Source organism: Neomonachus schauinslandi, chromosome 7, assembly GCF_002201575.2.
Source record: "Neomonachus schauinslandi chromosome 7, ASM220157v2, whole genome shotgun sequence".
Classification (NCBI taxonomy): domain Eukaryota; kingdom Metazoa; phylum Chordata; class Mammalia; order Carnivora; family Phocidae; genus Neomonachus; species Neomonachus schauinslandi.
The window spans coordinates 101,545,690-101,567,795 of record NC_058409.1 but is presented as its reverse complement, the minus strand read 5'-3'; the positions used below and the strand labels follow the sequence as shown (position 1 = coordinate 101,567,795).

The 22,106-nt window shown below is 35.8% G+C and overlaps 1 protein-coding gene across 1 annotated transcript; it reads left to right on the top strand.

The window, feature by feature from the left end:
* The first annotated feature begins 908 nt into the window (after window positions 1–908).
* UBLCP1 (ubiquitin like domain containing CTD phosphatase 1) lies at window positions 909–19,818 on the top strand. The gene is given in 12 exon segments (XM_021697867.2): window positions 909–1,000; window positions 4,041–4,238; window positions 5,038–5,129; window positions 5,530–5,615; window positions 5,699–5,814; window positions 7,035–7,133; window positions 9,417–9,454; window positions 9,978–10,076; window positions 13,697–13,744; window positions 13,746–13,814; window positions 17,502–17,629; window positions 19,345–19,818. Coding segments are annotated over 11 exon segments (957 nt in total). The 5' UTR covers window positions 909–1,000; window positions 4,041–4,084; the 3' UTR covers window positions 19,373–19,818.
* Window positions 19,819–22,106: the final 2,288 nt, after the last annotated feature.

Here is a 22,106-nt window from a genome sequence, read left to right as displayed (position 1 = left end):
AAATATACGTAATTCAAAGACTTGTGCATATCTGAGGCCAATATTACGTTCACATTTTCCCTTTTCAAAATCTAAGTTTTATTTGGCGCCATATAGAACAATCTAGCGGCAATGATTTTTTTCTTCTTCTGCCTAAAAGCAAAGTGATGCACACTGAAAACTCGCTGTATGAATCAGACAGAGACTGCTCTGAATTTCCACTAAAGTCTACAATTCTTTTGTCGGGGTTTGTAACTGGCTTTCCTCGCATTTAGAGGGGAGGTGGGGATGGGCAGGTGGAGATAAAATTCGGTACAATACATTAGTGATCTCGATGGCAGCTCTCGAATTGAGATTTGCTTCTTTGGTTTTTTGAGTGACTTAGGCTTGCCCCTTCCCTTTCCTGCAGGTCCTCAGTTTACCCTTGCATTGAATAAAATGGGTAGAAAAGTCTAAGCTCCTAAAATTACTAGTGTTGGAAGCCCCTGGTGCGGGGGAGGGGGGGTTCCCAAGTCTTCAGTCCTAAAGGTCACCTTTCAGCTCTCATCCGGAACATGACAAAACCAGGAGAGTCCTAGTCTCGAGCCCTACGAAGGTCTCAGCACACCTGGAAAGCCAGGGTAACGCCACCGACCCGCCTCCTTCGGCGAAACAATACCACAGACGTCATTCGCCTGAAGCACCACCCCCACCAGCTCAGCACCCACTGGCGGGCGCATGCGCAATACAGGAGCAGGCCGGCAGCCGTCCAGGGACCCTAGGTATCTGCACAGTGGTTAAAGTCTCGGAAAGGCCTGGCTCCCTCGCCGGGTGGGGAGATCCCTGGCAGCGGCTATCTAGGATTACCCCCCACCAAAGACCAACGCGAGAAGGTGCCGTGCGGTCTCCAGAGCGTTTCCGTTTCAAACCTGAACTTCCGGTTCGTTAGCCGGTTCCGGTCCCCGTTTTACACTTCCGGTCGCCCTCGGTTCCGCTGCGGCCGGTTCCTGCGTCCGCTGCTGCCGGTTCCGCCGCGCTCCAGGTGAGGGGACGCAGGGCACCCCGGGGCGCTGCCCACGGAGAGGCCGTTGGGGCCGGGGACCGCAGCGCAGCACTGGTGTTCGCGCGACGCGGCTTCCACTGCGGCCGGCCGCGGCGGGCTGGAGGCTGCTTGGAGGAACCCTGGGCCGCGTCTGCCCCAATCCGCGGCCCAGGCCTCCGGCCCCGGCCAGCTAGTCGCAGGGGCCACCGCCCGCCCATCCGGCCTTCTCGCATCTGTCGTGGGCTTCCCGAACCCCAGTGGGTTTTGCGTCCCCTAACTCCATTCCTCCCTCCTCCTCAGCCTCCCTCTTGAAGGCATCCGGCCTCTCGGGTTTTTGAGTCTCTCCTATGCTTGTATGCTGTCCCAGACCATGCACTTCCCGTCGCCCCCGCACTACCTCGCAGTTGCTGCTGCTGTGCTGTAGGCTTGTTGAAAAGTTCACCTCCCAATTCCCAAGATGTTAACTTTTGCTGCCGTTAGTTTCAAGTTTTCGCCTTTGCAACATTTTAGTCGTGTGGTCTTGGACAAGTTGTTTTCTTTTTTCAGTTTTCTAATGTGTATAATGAAGACAATAGTCGTTAGTTCAGGGTTGCGAAAATCAAGTGAGATAAGTTGTTTAGCATGTTGTCATTTTTCTGTCATCGCCACCATTCGTCTTGCTCTCTATTTAGAGTTTACTAAGTGCTGTCAGAGGTGTTATCTCACGCGTTAACACTGTTCTTGTTAAGTAAATATTAATAGTCTCATTTTGAGGTAGGAATTTTGGAATTGACTAGGCAAGTCAGTACAGTATGGTAGAGAGAAGAACTAACCCAAACAGCTGTTCTTGACTCCAGGTTCTCTCCAAAGGTGCGATCCTTACTTGTGTAGGTTTAATTGCCAGCCACTCCCACCCCCAAATCATTTTTTGGTTTGCAAATCTGATAGGGTCCAGAATGATACAAAGTATTAGAATTGTGTGAGAAAGAAGGTTAAATGTGAAAACATAAAAGGACTCAGGCATTTGCATTGTGTGTTCCATTGTGACTGACCTGAATATTGAAGAAATGAGGTTCAAAAGCAGTTTTAAGGACTATGCATTTTTGCAAATTTTGCAAAATTTTGATGGTGTTTGTTTTGTTATGCTTGGTCCTTTAGAGCACTTGCCAACTTGGAATTCCCACTAGCGGTGTAGGTGTACAATGTTTAACATTTGTATACTACTTTACTAAGCATGCAGAGCCCATGCCATCTGGCGTATTTTCTTTTTTAGCTGAGAAAATTGCGTCTAGAGCACTGGCTCTCAAACTTTTAGTATGCCTCAGAGATAGAGGTGAGGGGGAGGCTGAGACAGGGATTGTTAAAAAAACACAAATTGCTAGGTCCTTTCTCTCCAACCCCAGTTATATTTTTAACAAGTTACCAAGTAGGGTCATGCTGTTAATTGATCTGAGACCACACTTTGAGAATACTGGTCTAAAGGTGAAATGACTTGTCCAGGCTCATCTGGAGCTCAGGTGATCTCCAAACTCTCTGTGCCCCCCACCCCCCAACACAACATAAACTGTGTTAGTGGTGTTTGCATTCTCAGCTCTTGTAAATTTTCATTTTTATTCCCACCTTCACAGAGAAATAGTATTTAAACCATATTTTAGTTTGGCTCAAATTCTCTTTGGCTGTTTATTGAGGATCATAACATTTGTTAGAACAAGTTTTCTCTAACAGAGTACATTGCCCTAAATTAGCACTTTATTTAAATTTCAGTAGAGCAGATAGAAACATAAGAGCATAAATATAAGTGATTTTATGGTGCTCTGTTCTAGTGGACATGTTGAAGACACCTTAAGTTTCTAAGTTATTTTTGCATATCATGATTCACAATTTGCCTTCTTGCAGTTGGTCATAATCCAGGGAGAACGCAGTCAAATATTTCATTAAACAAGCGATAGCATTTGGAAATGGAGATTAGGAAATTCAGTTCTCTGACCTGGAAGGGGGCAGGGGGATAGACTTAGGAAAACTGATAGAAAGTTTTAAGAGGGAAGAGACCTACATGCTATTGTTGATGAGAATAGCAGCCAGTATTTAATCTCTGTGTGCTTAAATCTGTGCCTGTGGGTTTTGTATTTACTGATCTTTGACACCTTGCCTCCTGTAAGTCCCAATTTAAGAGAGGCAGTTGTGATGTAGGGGAAGAAACATGAGATTTTAGTCAGAACATGTTCTGTTTCCAGCTTTGTGCCCATGAGCAGATTGCCTAACCTCGTTGAAGCCCCGTTTCCTTAATTGTAAAAGAGGGACAGTTCTTATCAACCTTGTTAAATGACATTGCATAAAAACTGTCCAATTTGTTAAATATGAAACACATAATGGTTATACTTTTTATTTAGCACAGTGCCTGGAACACTTCAGCTCAAGTTTTTAGGAAAATATATTTAGCCAATACTTATTTATGTAGGGCTTACTATGTGCCAGGTCTGTGTGACTTATGAGAGTTAAATTAGCTAATTATGTATAAGACCTCCAAAGTAGGTAGTATTCTCATCCTTAGTTTACAGATGAAGAAACCTAGACACTAAGAGTCTGATAACTTCCCAAAGTCAAATAGCTAATAAGTGGGATAGCTGGGATCTGAACCCAGGTACTCTGGCTCTAGAATTTGCACTTTTAACAACTCACTGTGCCACTTCTCAAGTGTTAAATAAATATGAATGGTCCATCATGGAGGAACTTAACCTGTAGCTTAAACCTGGTCAAACAGAGAGGGAGGGATAGGTAGCTGATCGTTGCAGCTTAACAGTCGAACAGGGAGAATCAGACAGAGTATTAGGAAGTAGTAACTTTAAGCCAAAAATTGGGAGGGTAGGGGAATTTTAACTTTGAGTCCTAATTACTTTTGGTGTTCTGGTATCATTTCTGTAAGGAGAAAATGTTATTTCTCCACCATCAAGTTGTAAAGTAAGACTCAAACTGCATTGCTCCTAAAACTTAGTTACAAGTTTGGCTACATCTTTGACATACCTATTTTAACTTATTTACTTGTATATCCCTTTCTTTTTAGGTATCTTTTTCTGAGTGAAAGCTGCTTGATCATATGTTTCAAGGATGGCTCTCCCTATCATTGTAAAATGGGGTGGACAGGAATATTCAGTGACCACACTTTCAGAAGATGATACCGTGTTAGATCTCAAACAGTTTCTTAAGACCCTTACAGGAGTGCTACCAGAACGCCAAAAGTTACTTGGACTCAAAGTTAAAGGTAATTCTCTCCTCACTTTAAACTTTTTTGCATTGATATATTTATGAATTTTTATATTAGCTATTTGTTCTCTTTAATAAGTCTTTCCCCTTGGAGATTTCTTTGTTAGGGATATTCCTAAAATTGTTTTATGATGGAAATAACAATATTAAAAATTACTTGAAAATACCACCACTATTAAGATTACTTTTGATTCCTCTGACAGTTGATGTTTGCTTGTTAAACCTTTGGCACAGAAGTCTCAGGTAAAACTGTAATTTCTGACATCTGTGTTCTAGCACAGCTTTTTCATTACAGCTTGGTTCTTGTACTCTTCCTAAATTATCTTTTCTGCTTCAAAAGTAATGATGATTTAAAATGATGATTTAAAAATTATAGGCAGTGTTCATATCCAGTCTGAAAAGGACTTTCATGGTGTTTGTGTTTGTTGTATCATTGAAGGGTGAATTTTGGGTAGCAATAAATCTCTAGTTTTATCTTAGGTGCTCAGTGTTCAAGACTTTCTGGAAAACATCTTCATCTTGAACGACAAAATAAAACATGAATTTATTTTGTTTAGCTAGTTGAATAAAGGTGTTCCTCTGAGATGGAGTTGGGGAAAAAACAAATCTTGTATTAGTTGCTACTTCTTAGTGTGTTAGACGTTGCTAATTCAGCAGTGACAGTTTGTTAATTTAAGGAAAAAAAAAACTGCTGTGGAATCTGTACCAAAACTTTTAATGTTAGGGTTTTGTATAATGGGATAGTGAAACCAGCACCTGAACTTTAGTGAGAAAACAGTCATTTGCTTGTATTGTAGGCAAACCTGCAGAAAATGATGTTAAGCTTGGAGCTCTCAAACTGAAACCAAATACTAAAATCATGATGATGGGAACTCGTGAGGAGAGCTTGGTAAATGTTTACTTTTGTTACCATTTGTCCCTTTGAAGATATGATTTATATTACACTGTTGTATCATGGTTTTAATTGTGGTAAAATTGTCAGTTTGGCAGTCAGTGAAAAAAACTTCACAATGTATGCGGTATTATAACTCAGCGGAAAACAAATACTAGGGAACTTGTTAGTATATAGTTAGCCATAAGCATAGTAGTAGTGCAAATGGTCAAAATAACATGGTAAATCTGCCCAGTGAATGTGTATAATGAATTATAAAATGTGGAAATTTTCTCACAGTGTGTGTTTGAAAGATTCTTGACCTCAGACTGTATCTTTTATTTGCTTTTTATGTTATGCATGTATTTGTTATGTTAAAGACAATTTGGTAAAACAAAACTGTTTTTCATCTTAATAGGAAGATGTCTTAGGTCCACCTCCTGACAATGATGATGTTGTCAACGACTTTGATATTGAAGATGAAGTAGTTGAAGTAGAAAATAGGTAAGTGCTTTATAGTATCAAAGGAAATGGGTTGTAATGTGAGAAAAAAGTGAATGTTTCACCTGATTTTATTTTTCTATTAGGGAAGAAAACCTACTGAAAATTTCTCGCAGAGTAAAAGAGTATAAAGTGGAAATTTTGAATCCTCCCAGGGAAGGGAAAAAGCTTTTGGTACTAGATGTTGATTATACGTTATTTGGTAAGTCAACTAAAACTGTGCTTTATCTTCTGTTACCCATAACAACTCTTTTTTTTCCTTTTGTTTATTTTTTCCTTCCAATATGAAATATTTGAAAGCTTTTCTTGTTATTATAAAAAGTATATCATTCATTGTAGAAAATACTGAAGTCATCTGTAATCTCAAACCCCTAAAATAACTGTTCTTATATTTTAAGTGTATCTTCCAGGGTGTGTTTGTATGTATATCCTTTTTACTTTTGCTTAATGATATTTTGAATATCTCAGTCATTTAATATTATTCATTATGAATTAAAGATACATATTTTTTGGTCACCACTACTCTAGTTTATGGCTGTATCTTAATTTAACCATGTCATTCTCTATTGATTAACATTTCAATTTTTTGAGGATTATTTAAAAAGCATTTTTGATATTTTATCATTTCAAATGATACAGTTTTTCATTTAATTATGTTCAGGGCAGATTCTTTTTTTTTAAAGATTTTATTTATTTATCTGAGAGAGAGAGAGAGCACAAGTGGTGTTGAGGGGCAGAGGGAGAAGCAGACTCCCCGCTGAGCAGGGAGCCCAATGTAGGTCTCGATCCCAGGACCCTAAGATGACTTGAGCCGGAGGCAGATGCTTAACTGACTGAGCCACCCAGGTGCCCCAGGGCAGATTCTTAAATTTAAAATTTCCCATGTCAGCAAAAAAGAAAGATGTTTATTTCATCCTCTAATATTGCTAAGAACTGACTAGTTAACTCCTGATATTAGCATGAATTTATTTACCTCTAATCCTAAACTTTAAGTACAGGTCATAAGTTAATGTGTACTTATTTTAAAATTTGATTATTAAGTTAGTTGGGCCTGTCATTCTGGTGAAATGTGATTATATCTGGGAGGTGAATGGCTAAAGTGAGTATAGGTGGCTCTAGTTTGTTTTTCATGTGACAAAATAACGTCTATATTTTAAAGACTACATGAAAACTAAATTTACAGTTTACTATATAAGCCTGAATTCTGGGTATTGCTCTTCCCAAATTAAAAAAATCGATTAATTAAAATTGAATCGCAGTGATATCAAATTGTGTGCTTTCAAAGACATCTGTCAACCAGTATAATTCAGTCTTAGGTAGTTTGCATTTGAATGTTTATATTACATTTCATAATTTTCATTGTTATCAGGTACTTATCCATGATAACAAACTAGTAGTCATCTATGACTGATTTTCTTTTAGACCATAGGTCTTGTGCAGAGACTGGAGTAGAATTAATGCGACCATATCTTCATGAATTCCTAACATCTGCATATGAGGATTACGACATTGTTATTTGGTGTAAGCTTTATTTTTTGTTTAGATTTCCATGGAAGTAATCTTGTTCTGTAAATTATTCTGCTTTATAAAATGTGACTTAAAATGACCTGTGGTTAAATATGATGCATTTTTCATTTGTTTTAGGTAATTTCTGATGAAACATGTTTGACTTTCTTGCATCACAATATAAACTTACATGTATATTTGCCAATACCACTGAAGTAGTTAAATACAGGAAGAGAGTAGGTTATGGTGTCAGAATAAAAATGATCTTATTTTCATAAGACCCCACCTTGATTAGGAATTTTTCTTTCTGATCTTCACTGTAGAGTCTTTGATGCTTCAGGATATTGTTGCTTTCTCCTTTTTTTATCACTCTAGTTTCAAAACATTTGGAGAAAGACGTATAAAAAAAATCACAGTGATGTTGTTCTTCAGAAATAAAGGAATATGAATTAAGGAAAATTAAACAGACTAAGGCAGTATTACTCAAATTGTGGTCTGTGGACCATTCCAGGAACTTACAGGTCTGTGATAAGATCATGAGTTTGCTCCAGAAAGTAAATTTACATTACTGAGCACACTATTTAGTTCAATGGACATTTTGTTGTGGCAAGACTTTATTGAGAAGAGAAACTATTAATTTATATCTTACCTCCCCACAAACATTTAAAGTTGCTTCTTGGCAAGCCATAGGCAGAAAAGAGCTATCCTGATTGTGAATTAAATAAAATCTCATCATGAAAAATGCTATGTTTAATTGTACTAGGTTTTTGCTGAGTGACCACAAAGGTGTTACTTCAATCTTTAAATTTCCTTTGTACTTTTCCTTTTAATCAGAGTATCTCCATTTTTCAGTATTAATACGAGTTCACAGCCATTTAGATTAAATACATAGTTTTCTAGTTTATAAGATATAGGGAGGAAAGCTTCCTGGGAACAAATTTTGTTCAACTGACACCTGAGATGACATTTGAGAAAAAAGTTTTTCCTCTAAATGTTATTAAAGTAGACTTAGAAATTTAGAGAATTTTTTACAATCATATATTTAAAATAAGTTATTTTTGTAAATTATGATATCTAATGGTAGTATGTTGAAATGGGCACTTTACTTTGGAGCTAAATCAACTAGAGTTTAATTCCAACTTTGTCCTTATTTTGTGATACTGGGCAGGTCAGTTAATATCTCTGAGCCTCAAGTTCCTCATCAGAAATGAAGATAAGTAAACCTGTATTACAGGGTAGTTATAAGAATAAAAGTATCAGTATGGCAACTAATACCATGTCTGACATACAATAACTAATTAATTGGAAACCCTTTTTATTAGCTATGAATATTTTTGTTTTTCATCTGGGGATTGTAGACCTAAAATAGATACTGAATTTAAAAAAATTGTTTTTCCTAGTCTCGTGATTGTTGTCATTGTAGATGTATCAGTCTCTAAGATTTTAGTTCAACTGACCAGTTTTGTGTGGAAGGTGATTCTTTCAGTTGGTGTGTTTGTGTGCTAAAGACTTTTATTTTGAGAACTCAGGTACCTCTTTTGTCTTTAAAAAATACATACACATACACATACTGTAAAAATTAAACTCCTTTTCCCTTTTTAACCATTTTACTTGGTAACAGCTATGTAGTTTAGTCCAGTAACTTGGGACCAGAAAGGCATATAAAACTGAGGGTTGAATTTTAATATCAGTGATCTCAAAACTGGTTGGTGTCTGACAATGAGCAGATACATAACAGATAGAATTTATGAATTTAGTTGTGTCAGTTTCATTGTTAAAAGCTCCTAGACTCAGTGAGCACTAAGTTTCCTGAGCCTGGTAAAGTGTTGATTTTTATTGGACCTATTGATCTTTAACATCAACTTTTGGCACATAACATTAATCTGCTTATATTGACATATATGCCAGTGCATTGTGTGGCAGTGGGAACATGGAAGTAAATTAGAGATCCAGGCACCCTATATTTAAATGTGGATTGTTGGAGAACAGTGTCAGGGCTGTTTTTAAACAGGAATTTAGGTTTTGATTTATAAATTTCCTAGATTCAAAATTCTTTTGAACATTGGTTACCTGCATCTTTTAGATAAAAGTTGTTAAAATTCTATTCTGCACTGATGCACTAAAAGTAAGTTTATTTTTATAAATACTTAAAATTACCGTAAATATGTTAGGAATTATTATTTGTGATGCATTTGAGCTTTTAATCTTGCTTAGAAAACTTACTTATACAGAAGAAAAAATTTTTAAATGAAGTTCAAGCTTTTCATTTGTATCGTATTATCATTCTTCATATTTTAGCCGCAACAAATATGAAGTGGATTGAAGCTAAAATGAAAGTAAGTGTTAGACAATCCATTTAAGAATGTTTTGAAATTGAATTTGTCTTTTTAGAAGTTCCAAGTTAAATTAATTTCATTCTCATTGGAGGGCATTTAATAGATAAACAGTTGGCCATTATCAGGAATAGAGAGGTGTGCTTAAAGTCTGGTTAATGGTGGAATATATTGTGTAATTAAGGCTTTTTTAAGAAAAAGTACAGCAGAGCTTCACGTCCTTTTCCCCCCATTTTACAATAATGCTTTTTTTTTTTTTTCTCCTTCTTTTGCTTTGGTGTGTAATAAAGAAGTGATGTTCTTCTGAAATACGTAATGGGATGTAATCTGTTTCTAGTTTCTTTTCTTTGGACTACCATTTGTTGGCTTAAACGAAACTAATAAACTTGGTAGTTGTTGAGCAAGGTGTGGTTGGTGGCCAGTAGGGTAGAAGGTGGCATTATGGGAAATGGTAGGTGGAATATTGAGAAAGCCTGGAATTTTTCATATTATTATATTTTAACCACATGAATATTTGTATTTATAGGAGCTGGGAGTGAGCACAAATGCAAATTATAAAATTACCTTCATGTTGGACAGTGCTGCTATGATAACAGTGCATACTCCAAGGAGAGGACTAATAGACGTAAGAAGTCATTTTACTTCTTTTTAAAGTTTTAAATGTTTATTTTCTGGTATACTTTTTGTATTTATGTTGGTGGAATAAAGTACAGAAAGAGTTGAGAAGCACATTTGAGTGGATAATAAAGTATCAGTTGAGTTTGACATAGGAAGATGTATGTAAGGTTAATAGATTGGAATTTTAATGATAGAATTAAGGATCTTGAGCAAGACCGTCAAGAATGGTCATGGATAATTGTCCCATGATGATGGCAGCACAGTGTTGCTCAAAACAGAGTAGGTGAGAAAAAATACTGAATATCATCGAGGAAGATACTAGAAGCAAACCAAAACATACTCACCCTGCCCTATATAAAACTGATAAGTAAAAGCAGAAAGCATGATGCATGTACTTTGGTGTGATGCATATGTAACCCTGGGGAAGAGCAACAAGAACCACCAGAGAAAAGGGTTGGGCTAAAAAGATTAGGGTTCTTCACTTTGTTTACTCATTGAGTAACCAGTCCTATTATTGAACTCTTATTTGAAGGTGTTATGATAGTCACTGTTGGAGACATGGTCTATACCTTTGGGAAGCACACGAACTAATAAGAATTGGGGAGAACTTAGCAAACTAGGAAAGCATAGAGGAGACTATTGAAATTGTCAAAATCATAAACAGAATCCTTTAAATGCATGGAGATTTATTCAATAAAGGAAATACTTCATACGTCAAGGGAAAAACATTATTACCTACTAAAGTCGTACATTTATAAAATCTGAACACTAAAAAAATGTTGGGGAATGTTAAACATAGTCATGTTTATAATAGTGAAAAATTAGAGAAAGAAAAATAAATCTGGTGGTTGCCAAAGAGGAGATAGGTGAGGGGATGGGTGAAAAAGATGAAGGGAATTAAGAAAGACAAATTTCCAGTTATGAAATAAGTAATGGAGATAAAAGTACAGAATAAGGAATATAGTCAATAATGTGATAACATACAGTGACAGATGGTGACTGAGCACTGAGTAATGTATAGAATTGTCGAATCACTATATTGTACACTTGAAACTGATGTAACACTGTGTGATAATTATACTTCAAGAAAAAATGAATAAATCCTCAATATCTAATAGTAGGGAATTGGATATAAAAATTTTTGTTCATCCATAAAATGGAATGCATTTTTGATGTAACAAATATTTGATGTAACAGAATATTTAGGGATTTAAAAATTTTTCATGACACATCATTAAAGAATAATTTAGAGAGCAGTATTTGCAGACTGTTAGAAATAGTTTTTAACCGTTATTTAGTTCAGGTTTCCCCTTAACAAAAGATCTATAAACTGTGAAGCTGCTGGTGTTTATAAAAAAGACTGGAGGAGGGGCACCTGGACTGCTCCAGCTTGGACTCTTGATTTTGGCTCAGGTTATGATCTCAGGGTCCTGGGCTCAAGCCCCACTTAGGGGCGTGGTAGGCATGGAGTTTGCTTGGGATTCTCTCTCTTCCTCTCCCTCTACCCCTCCCCCTGCTCCTGCACTCTATCTCTCTCTAAAATAAAATCTTTAAAAAAAAAAAAAAGACTGGAGGTAAATATATCCTTCGTAATGACTGGATTATAGTTAATTTAAAATTTTCCTGGGTGCTTTTTGTGTTTTCAGTTTTTTTTTTTTCCTACAGTCAGCAGCAGTATTTCTTTAATTGAGAACAAAGTAATCCAAGTTTTGGCACTTGACATAATTAGAAAATGACAGCACTATTTAAGAGGATGTAGGATTTTAACCCTGGGTGTCATAAACTAAAGCTCTTGTCCTATTTCATGAAGCTTTTGTTAGCTAAGAAAATGAAGAATCTGGGGCTCCTGGGTGGCTCAGTTGTTAAGCGTCTGCCTTCAGCTCAGGTCATGATCTCAAGATCCTGGGATCGAGCCCCGCATCAGGCTCCCTGCTCTGCGGGAAGCCTGCTTCTCCCTCTCCCACTCCCCCTGCTTGTATTCCCTCTCTCGCTCGCTCTCTCTCTGTCAAATAAATAAATCTTTAAAAAAAAAAAAAAATTAAGAATCTGGCTTACTGTGTCAGTCATATTTGTCTTGAAGTATTTGGTTGGTTTGTTTCAGTAGTAAACAAAAGAGTAAAAAACTAAGGCAAATAAAATTAAAATATTTTAAATAATAAAATAATTTCAATAATATTCTTTGCAGTAGCTAGGACACTAAGAAAAAAGGCTTTCTCTATATTAAAATAAGTTCTAGAAAGAAAAAGAAAAACAACCTTTTTTTTTTTTTTTTTAAGATTTTATTTATTTATTTGAGACAGAGAGAATGAGAGACAGAGAGCATGAGAGGGAGGAGGGTCAGAGGGAGAAGCAGACTCCCTGCCGAGCAGGGAGCCCGATGCGGGACTCGATCCCGGGACTCCAGGATCATGACCTGAGCCGAAGGCAGTGGCTTAACCAACTGAGCCACCCAGGCGCCAGAAAAACAACCTTTTTAAATGACAACCTTTGTTACCATTTATTTACTACCATTTAATGTCCTATAATTATTATTATCATATAATTTCATATTACCGTAAAAGAGACTCCTGTCTTCAGCAAAAAAGTACTTCTAAAAATTAATTTATTTAAAAAATTTTTCTGAATGTGTAAAATAAACTCATATGATTCAAAAATAAAAATAAAGAATGTAATGAAAAGTCTTCCTCCCTCTGGCCCTTTAGCCACTTAGTCCTCTCTTCCTACTGTTCTTGTGTGGTCTTACAGAGACTTTATGCAAATACCAACAGATACGAATATGTAAGGAGTTATCTTTTTTGAAGGCTCATTTTAACAACTCAGAAATAAAAGTAAGAATTTACAAATAATAGTGATTTTGAAGTTAACCAGTTGCCCTAGAAATTGTGCAACTGTGCCACTGAATAAGACAATCAGTTTTCCTCTACAAAATGTTTAAATTCTGTATTAATAGAACCAGGCACTTTGTTCATTATTAAGGTTTTCTAGTTTTGAAAACAGACCCCATGTGACACTCAAGCTCTAAGGGGCATGTATTAGCCCAGGAAGTCATGTGACTGCTCAGCAGACAGTTAAGCAATTACTTTAAATTCTTACATTTTTTAAAAAATTTTATTTATTTATTTATTTATTTATTAAAGATTTTATTTATTTATTTGACAGAGAGACAGCGAGAGAGGGAACACAAGCAGGGGGAGTGGGAGAGGGAGAAGCAGGCTTCCCACGGAGCAGGGAGCCCAATGCGGGGCTCGATCCCAGGACCCAGGGATCATGACCTGAGCCGAAGGCAGATGCTTAACGACTGAGCCACCCAGGCACCCCTAAATTCTTACATTTTAAATAATTACTCCTCCTTTAACCCCAAATCTTCATGTTAAAATTATGGAAAGTCTTACGGTGGGTTTAGGTAGGAAGACATGAGCAGACCTTTCAGAAGTTAACATCGCGCGATCTGTTGTACTTTAAAGTGTGTTGCATCTCAGCTGTGGTCTGTTCACACGGCCAGCCGTCACTGTCCTACAGGAGGAAAGGAGTGCTCTGACATAGTTTGGGCATTTTGAGGTATCTCTGCTTTTAAGAAAGGATGAACTATTGATAAAATTGGAGTTAAATCTAAACTTTTGTTCTAAGGTAAAGCCTCTTGGTGTTATATGGGGAAAGTTTTCGGAGTTTTACAGCAAAAAAAAACACCATAATGTTTGATGACATTGGAAGAAATTTTCTAATGAACCCACAGAATGGACTAAAGGTAAGACATAATTTTATGCTTATGTAATCTGAAATTTGTGGTAGAACTTGAGCACTGTTGAATTTCATAAATTTTCGGAAGTATTCTGGTCACAGGCAAGAAAGCTTACATATCTAGAAAAATTCATATAGTTGAACATTTAGAAATTTAGAAATGAATTTAGAAAAATTCATATAGTTGAACATTCTCTCTCCCACATTGATACCTTCTTGGGTTGCCAGCTCATCCAGGTATTTTCTGTTTAGTTAGCTCTGTGGAACACCATGGGCTTACTCACATTGACTTTCAGCGTCACAAGTGAAAGCAACAGACATTTTATTAGGGATACAAATCTTAGGATTTCTGATGTTCTGGTTAGCTGGAAAGCTGGCAGTAACGGTTTATTTTTTCCTTTTTAAACCGAAACAGGTTTTTGAAAATTCATACAGGGCAACTAGAGATCTTAAGAGTTATAAAATGCCACAGCTAGGAATCTCACCTTGTCTACCTTCTTAACTTTATATAAACTGAGGATCAGAAAATTTGTAACTTGCCCACATGTATGTGACTGGTTAATGACAGAATCTGAGTTAGAATCTAAGTGACTTGATTCCTAGGCCAGTGGTGATCTTAGCATGAAGTCATATGCAATCTTGTATAGGCATGATAGTAACATTTAATCCTGGTAGCATTGTAAATTGGTAAGATAAACATCTAAAACTTTACATTTCTGGATGTGGTCTTTAGTGTATGAGGAAAGGTTAGAGACAGAATGCTGATCTTGATAGTGAATTGCCACAATTATAAAAGCTGTTGACTTGGAAGAAAAGTACTTGAGGTGAATTGGTAGTTATGTTCCTCTCTAAAATGGTTTCTGTTTGAGGCTTTGGGAGAAATGTTTTTCTTGTGTGTAGTTTGCCAGGTGTGAGGTACAGTAATAAATTCTTGAGAAAAGATTCAATTGCTCTAAACCAAAATCTCTATGAAACTAATGGTTAATACCTGTTCAGGAAAAGAGGTGAAGTCATGATCTTCAAGGATGATTTTTGAGGAAAGCTTTAACTTAAAAAAAAAAAAAATACGATCATTAGTTTCGTATGTGTTTAGAAGAAACTTTATTTTCCTAGCCCACATTTGGGCTCTACTTATCTTTGGATGCAGAGATGATATAAATTTCTAGTTCTTCATACTACTTTAGAGCAGGATTTTTTTTTTTTAAACGAGGCATTCTGTAGAATCACTGAAGGAATTTCTAAAAATACCTGTCTACAATCCCCCCAAATTTTAATTCAAGAGAGGTATTTTTAAACATTCCACTGGAAATCTTTCATATGTCTCCTTTTGAAAACCTCTTTTAAGAAGGTAGTTATTAATGATTTACCCACAGTGACATAGAAGCAGTTTTGAAATTGAGAATTATTCTTCCTGTGTTTTGTCATGGTTTCATAATGTTCTTGATAGAAGTCTCAAAAAAGATTTCACAGAGATCTTAAAGATGACTGCTTATTTTTAGAACAGTAAACTTCTAATAATATAAGCTTGCTAATCTTAAGGTTTGAAATAGAATATAGAAGACATTGTGAATTATGAATACAGTACTGAACTAAAAAAACTTTAGTTTTGGTCATGGATAAATCGATACTCTGAAAATTTCATTTTTATTTATACAAGGAAATGATGATATAAGAGAATGCAGATAATCTAGACCATCTTAAGTTCCTAAAAAGGTTTCTTTGATATGAGACTACAGTGGTCATATATATTCTGCCCTGCTAGTGAGATCATTTTTAAAGAATGATACAATAAGAAGTGATTATGCTAGAACAAGTGAAGGTAGTTAAGTGAATAGTAGACTTTTTTCCATTTAACTAGCTTAACTTTTAGATCCAGAGTCATCGGAGTATTTTAGTTTTGCAATTTAATAGTGCTTACAACCAAATGTTAAGAAAGTAACAGTAACTTAGCAGGGCCTTGGTAAACTAGGAATCACATTGTACATTGTATATTAATAATTTAAAAGTTAACATGTTGTCTTTACAATTTTTATTTGAATGAAGGAATACTTTGAAACATTACAGTATTGCCCAAGATTATGCAGAAACTCATTTCACTACGTCACAATATCATGCCTCTTTACTTCCAGCCCCAGGGCTTAAGCAGGGTCTGTTTCTTCGAGAGAATCTTCTCTTACCTCCCACATTCATTGCTGCTGCTGTGATACAGCACTGCCCACTCTACCTGTTTGGAGGCAAGATCTCCTACAAGTGCTTTGCTTCTGCGCAGACTCACTTTGGTGCCCTTAAAGTTGTGGGAGCCTGGCTGGCTGACAGCTGTGGAGGTCCCTGGCACCAAGCTGTTCTGATGCTAGTAGAACAAATGGAAAAATGGTGGTGTGTTTTTCCAATAAGAGAAACTATTTAAAACCTTTCCTCTTCTTAATAGGATATGGATTTCTTTGGGTTCATTGTTCTCAACCAGTGACAGAATTAAATGTCATCTGTTTTTCAGTGTTACTATGTAAAATTAATAACTAATGAGCAGTTTGCATTTTCTCTAAATCACAGTAAGGATATATTAATACTTTACTAAGGATTATTTCTTCAGTCCTTATATGTGTGTTTTAGGCATATGATTTAAAAAAACAATTTTTATAAAATGAAAAAAATCCAAATATAAATAGAACTATATAGGAATTATATAAGGAACTCCTACATATGCATCATTCAGTTTAAATAACTTATTAATTCATAGATGATTATTTTTGCTCTGTATGCTACCTGCTTCCCTCTCTGTAATATTTTGAAGCAAATCCCAGAATATCATTTCATCTGGAATTAATTAAAAACTTTTGGAAGGCTGTCTTGAGTTTTATAAAGATATTTGAGCTGGTGTCTGAAAAAGCAAAACTCCTTATTTGAACTGTGACATAAAGAAAAGTGCTTAATATTTATAATTTAACGAATCATTATAAAGATAACACGTGTAATTACCACCCAAGTCAAGGTATTAATATCCCTTACTAATTATGATTCTCTACTCTGTCTGCCATCCTGACTTTTATGCTTTTGAAATAAATGCTTTTCATCATAAAATATATCAACCTTAAATATTTGGAAAATAGACTTCTTTTTATGGGAAAACTTGTATAATTAAAAAATATTTTTATGGAGACTTTAATGATAAAAATGCTTGTGATAAAATGTGAAAGGACATGTTATATAAATGTATAATATCTTAGCTATATGAAATTTTATAGAAAAATAGTGAAATGAAGATCATCATTGTTAAAATTTATCTCACTCCCCTGTTGGATCATGCTTGTATTTGGTTAACTTTTTATAAATTGGGTGGCATGAATTAAGTTACTTATTTAGTAAGAAGCGTCTAGATTGATAGAAGAGGAAAAAAATCTAGCAGTTTTGCAAAGTAAGAAGCCATGTAGGGCTCAAGGGCTGGAAGAAAGTTAGTGTTGTCAGGTTCAGACTGAAAAATAACATAAGGTACATGAGGTAGAAGGGCTCTTGGCACTGTAAACGTTATACACGGACTGTCAGTTTATTTCACTGAGATAGTGCAAAAGTCATTTTTAGTACTGACATCCTTAGTAATATTTTCATCTCATTAACTGAATTTGAATGAGAGGATAGTGTAGATTTGTGCTAGTTTCCTTATTGCAGTGTGAAGTGTTGGATGTTTGTTTTCTAACAGATAAGGCCTTTTATGAAAGCGCACCTAAATCGAGATAAAGACAAAGAACTTTTAAAATTAACTCAGTACCTCAAGGAGATAGCAAAATTAGATGACTTTTTGGACCTAAACCACAAATATTGGGAAAGGTAAGTGCTAATTGCTTATTCATTTCCTTTTCACAGTAGTGAATGAAAACATTGTCTGGTGACCCTGGTATACACATAATTCTGAACTTTTATTTAAGATGGGTGAATTCTGAAACTATTTTCTAATGCAGTGACATCTCCCCCAAAAGTATTCTTCCCTTTCATCTTAACCTCTACCTTGTTCATAAACCTGCATCTCTTAAGATCTTTAATACTTCTAGGAGAGAGGATTTGAGACTGGTACACATTTGTGTTGCTACTTATAAATTATTTTGTGACACTGGATAGGTCACTCTTTTATGAATCATATGGAAGGTAGTCCCTCTTCTCATACTATAAAATAAAGTCAGGATAAAGTAAAACACACTCAAAAGTTTCCTGTGAAAAATCACTCTACAAGTAACCTCTCTGTGTAGCAGAAAAATTAGAAAACTATAATCCAGTAGAGAAACAGTTACTTAATGATTTTCCTTTCCAGAGAGAACCACCATTACCATCTTGATGTATGGTCTTCTAGTCTTTTTTCTAATCACAAACATAGGCACACATCTACATATAGCCTGCCTATGAACATCAAGATTCTGAAGCAGGGAAAACCTCTGGGGAAGTGGACAGGATTATAGTGTACTGCAAGTAATTTTTTAGAATTTGGTTTTTAGGAATCTGCTTGCATTAATACAGCAACAAAAGAAACAGTTTGTGTAATAACAACAGTTTGGCTTTTCGGATCACTCTGACATATAGCTTCTTAATAGATAGTTCTCATAATCCTATTAGGAAGGTAATGCAGGCATTTTTATCCTCATCTCCAAATTATTGATGCTGTAACAAAGGCATGGAGTTAATAAATGCCACAAAGTGAACAAGTTTTGTACCATTAAAACGTGTCCAGGTCTTCTGATTTTAAGAGCTCTTTCCCCACCCCATACTACTGAGTATAGTAATTTGTAAATGTGAAAACCCACAATCGTTACTCAAGAAAAATAAGATCTTTCTTTCTTTCTTTTCTTTTTTCTTTCTTTCTTTCTTTTCTTTTCTTTCTTTTTTTCCTTCCTTCCTTCCTTCCTTCCTTCCTTCCTTCCTTCCTTTCTTTTTAAGATTTTATTTATTTATTTGACAGAGAGAGACATAGCGAGAGAGGAAACACAAGCAGGGGGAGTGGGAGAGGGAGAAGCAGGCTTCCCGCTGAGCAGGGAGCCCGATGTGGGGCTCGATCCCAGGACCCTGGGATCCTGACCTGAGCCGAAGGTAGACACTTAACGACTGAGCCACCCAGGCGCCCCGTGGAAAAATAAGATCTTTAAATGAGTTTGAGGTTCTTTTTGGAAATTACAGTGTTAATATACCACTTTCACATCAGGTAGTCAGGCAGTATGAAGGGAGAGAATGCAGTCTCCAGAGCCTTGTTTTGAATCTGAGCTCTGCCACTTTCTAGCCGATGGAACTTGGGCCCTTAGCCTCTTCGTGCTTGTAAAATAGGAATAAGTTCTGAAAGAAAGGTCTGCATAGAGCTGTTGTGAGGATGAGTGAATTAATACCTGTACTTAAAACAGTGGTTGGCACATAAAACAATCAACAGATATTAGATTATTAACAATTATTACTCATCTGGAGAAGTTTTGTTATTAAAATGAACTGCTTTTGGGAGGAGAGTTAGATTGTTATTGTGAATTTATCATGATACAGCTTAGACATCTTTATTTTATTTCTTGCAGGTATCTGTCAAAGAAGCAAGGACAGTAGTTACAAGTTATATTGGCAGTTATTGAGGATACTTGAGATCACAAACTTCTTGCTTTTATGCTAGAAATCATTATGATAGTGCTGGACACTGCAGTGAATATCAGACTGCTTATACTTGGTCTTCCAGTTTTTTGTAAATTTAATTTTGTATTTTTTGAAGATCATAGCAATATGCTAAAAAAATCCTTATTTCCCCTATATGAATATACTGTTACTCTTGAAAAATATTTTCTCCAGCATTGAGTACTGAGTTCCTCCCCCCCCCACACACACAAAAATCGACAAAAATGTATACTCAACAATGTCGTTTTGTGGCTTTGGAAACAAGTTATGTCTTGTGTTTTTGTCTCATTGTGTTGTTGTCTGACTAAATCTAAGACCAAACCCATCTTGCAACTACTGCTTTTCCCTTTAAAACCAAAAAAAAAAAAAAAAAAAAAGTTTTTGCGTAAGGATCCTAGTTTGGTATGCTTAAAAATCACCAAGAGTTTTTTTATTCCTTTGTCATAGACACAGTTTCTCTTCTTACTGTGCACTATTTACATCTCTAAATTTTGATCTGTCTCAGTTTGGTCTATATGTGTGTCCGTGTTTTTTGAGTAAAACTGGAAAACGTCAGCTGTGATACAAGTGTGTCTCATAGTATGAGAAATAGAAAACATAAGCCTGAAGAATAAAAACTAAGGAACAAAAGTTATTTCTTTTTGGTGGCTAAGTAGAAGCACTTCTGCCTAAAACCGTTGTCATGAAAGCAATTAAAGGCAATACATTTTTAAGGGGACGGCCCTAAAAAGCATGAACAAAAAGTTTTTGTTCTGTTCCAGCTATATCTTGTCTAAGTGCAAACACTGTGTCTCAGTGAAAATATTTAGCCATAAGATTAAAAAAAAATTATTTGCAATGCTTACGCCTGCAGATATGTAATGTGACCACTGTTTTGTGTTGACAGTATTGCTTTATACAGTTCTTGTATTTGAAAGGAATCTGATCCTTTCAAATAAACATGGTGTATATTGTTCTTACGGGACTATTTCAGTGGTGTAAATAATAAATACTTTTTCTTAAAACATTGGCTTTGCTCTCTACTGTTCCAAATATTTTGCCTCTTTGTTGAATCACAAAGTGAAACAAACAGTAGGCTGGGGCAAGGACCTCTTGAAAAAAACTAAACGTGTATGGTTTAAAAGTGTGAATATCATTATTCATTCAGAATTGGTTTTAGCAGCTACTTAGATATGTTAAATTACTTAGTTCTAATAAGTACCATGTTTTCAGGAAGATAAGCTGTTTTCTTTGTGACAGGTTATTATAAAGATATACAGTGCAGAAGAGTTTGAGAACCCTTAAATAAGATGATTCAATTAAAAACATTTCTAAATTATGAGGCTAAATTTCAATATTTAAGGATGGAGTAGAATTTTTTGGAATATTCATTTCACTGGGGCATTTTCCCATTGTAAAAGGCAGTCTATCGTTCCAAGGTAGGCATGGAAAGGGCTTAATCTTAAAACTGAACACTTAGAACTGTTTAGTTCAGTAAAGAGCAGAACATTTTCTAAATCAATATAAAATACGAAAGTGAGCAAGCCTCAAAGCAAAGTAGGATTTTTTAAAAAACATTCTCTGCCATTAGGTGGTGCTCAAACCAAAGTTTATTAGCTGGTATGCAAAATTTAGTTCTGGGAGAACATTGTTACTGTCGGCTTACAGAGATCACATGTGTCAGCTTACTGAGATCACATGTGTTTATTTTCTAATAGAGTATTGGCGTTTTTACTTTGTCTTCTGCATCTCGTAATTTATTGAGCAGATCGATCTACCTCTTTGTATGTGGCTCACACAACAGAACCAGGCAGATACACAGGCTGATGAAACAGCAAGTTAGTTCTATGGTTTATATGTTCCTAACTTTTAAGCAGTTGGTTCTTAGTAAAGTATATTTAATCTAAAAATTGCAGAACATCATTAAACCTTTGATTCAGAGGGAACTTGGAGATCTAGTAGCCCCTCAGGTCCTTTATGAAAATCAGTTATTGGACTAATGATACCTATAGGGGTTACTCAGTTTTAAAAGCAAAGAATAGATACACGGGTCATTACAGTGAGTAACTGAAATGTTCTTTATTAAAGAAAGTAAAAATACTGTCAGTTTTGTGGAGGAGGTGGAGCTGTGTAGGGAGAGGGGGACTGGGAAAGAAGAATATGCAAAAAGAAAAAAAAGAAAAATGCAAATCACTTAGGTTACTGCTTGGTTTTTAAGTGACGGTTGCCAAGAATAGTAATAAAACATGTGAATAGTGAATAAACTGGGTGAAGGATTTTCTCATCCCAGGTAATCAACAGAACTCTCAAGGAAGAAATTGTTACAGTTTCCCCTAAAGTATTTTTTACGTCAAAATTTATTCTTACTAACTGGAATAGCAGCCCAAGAGGTGTCGCTAGAGATAAACACTTAGATATTTATGTAAGGATATACTAGTTTTTGGAATTGCTTTGGAGAAGCTATGTTGGTCTTGATGGGAATGCTAAGTATTTAGAGCTTAAAGAGAAATCCTTGAGGATTAGTTTGACAGATTTATCAAAGACTTACGAGAAATTAATGCATGATAAGAACTAGAACAGAAATATCAGACATCCTGTGGGTTTAAAAAAGGCTATTAATTACCTAATATCCATGAGTTTCCATGTAGAATGGAAAATCTTACAAAATCTCTGACACTGATGATTTTTTAAA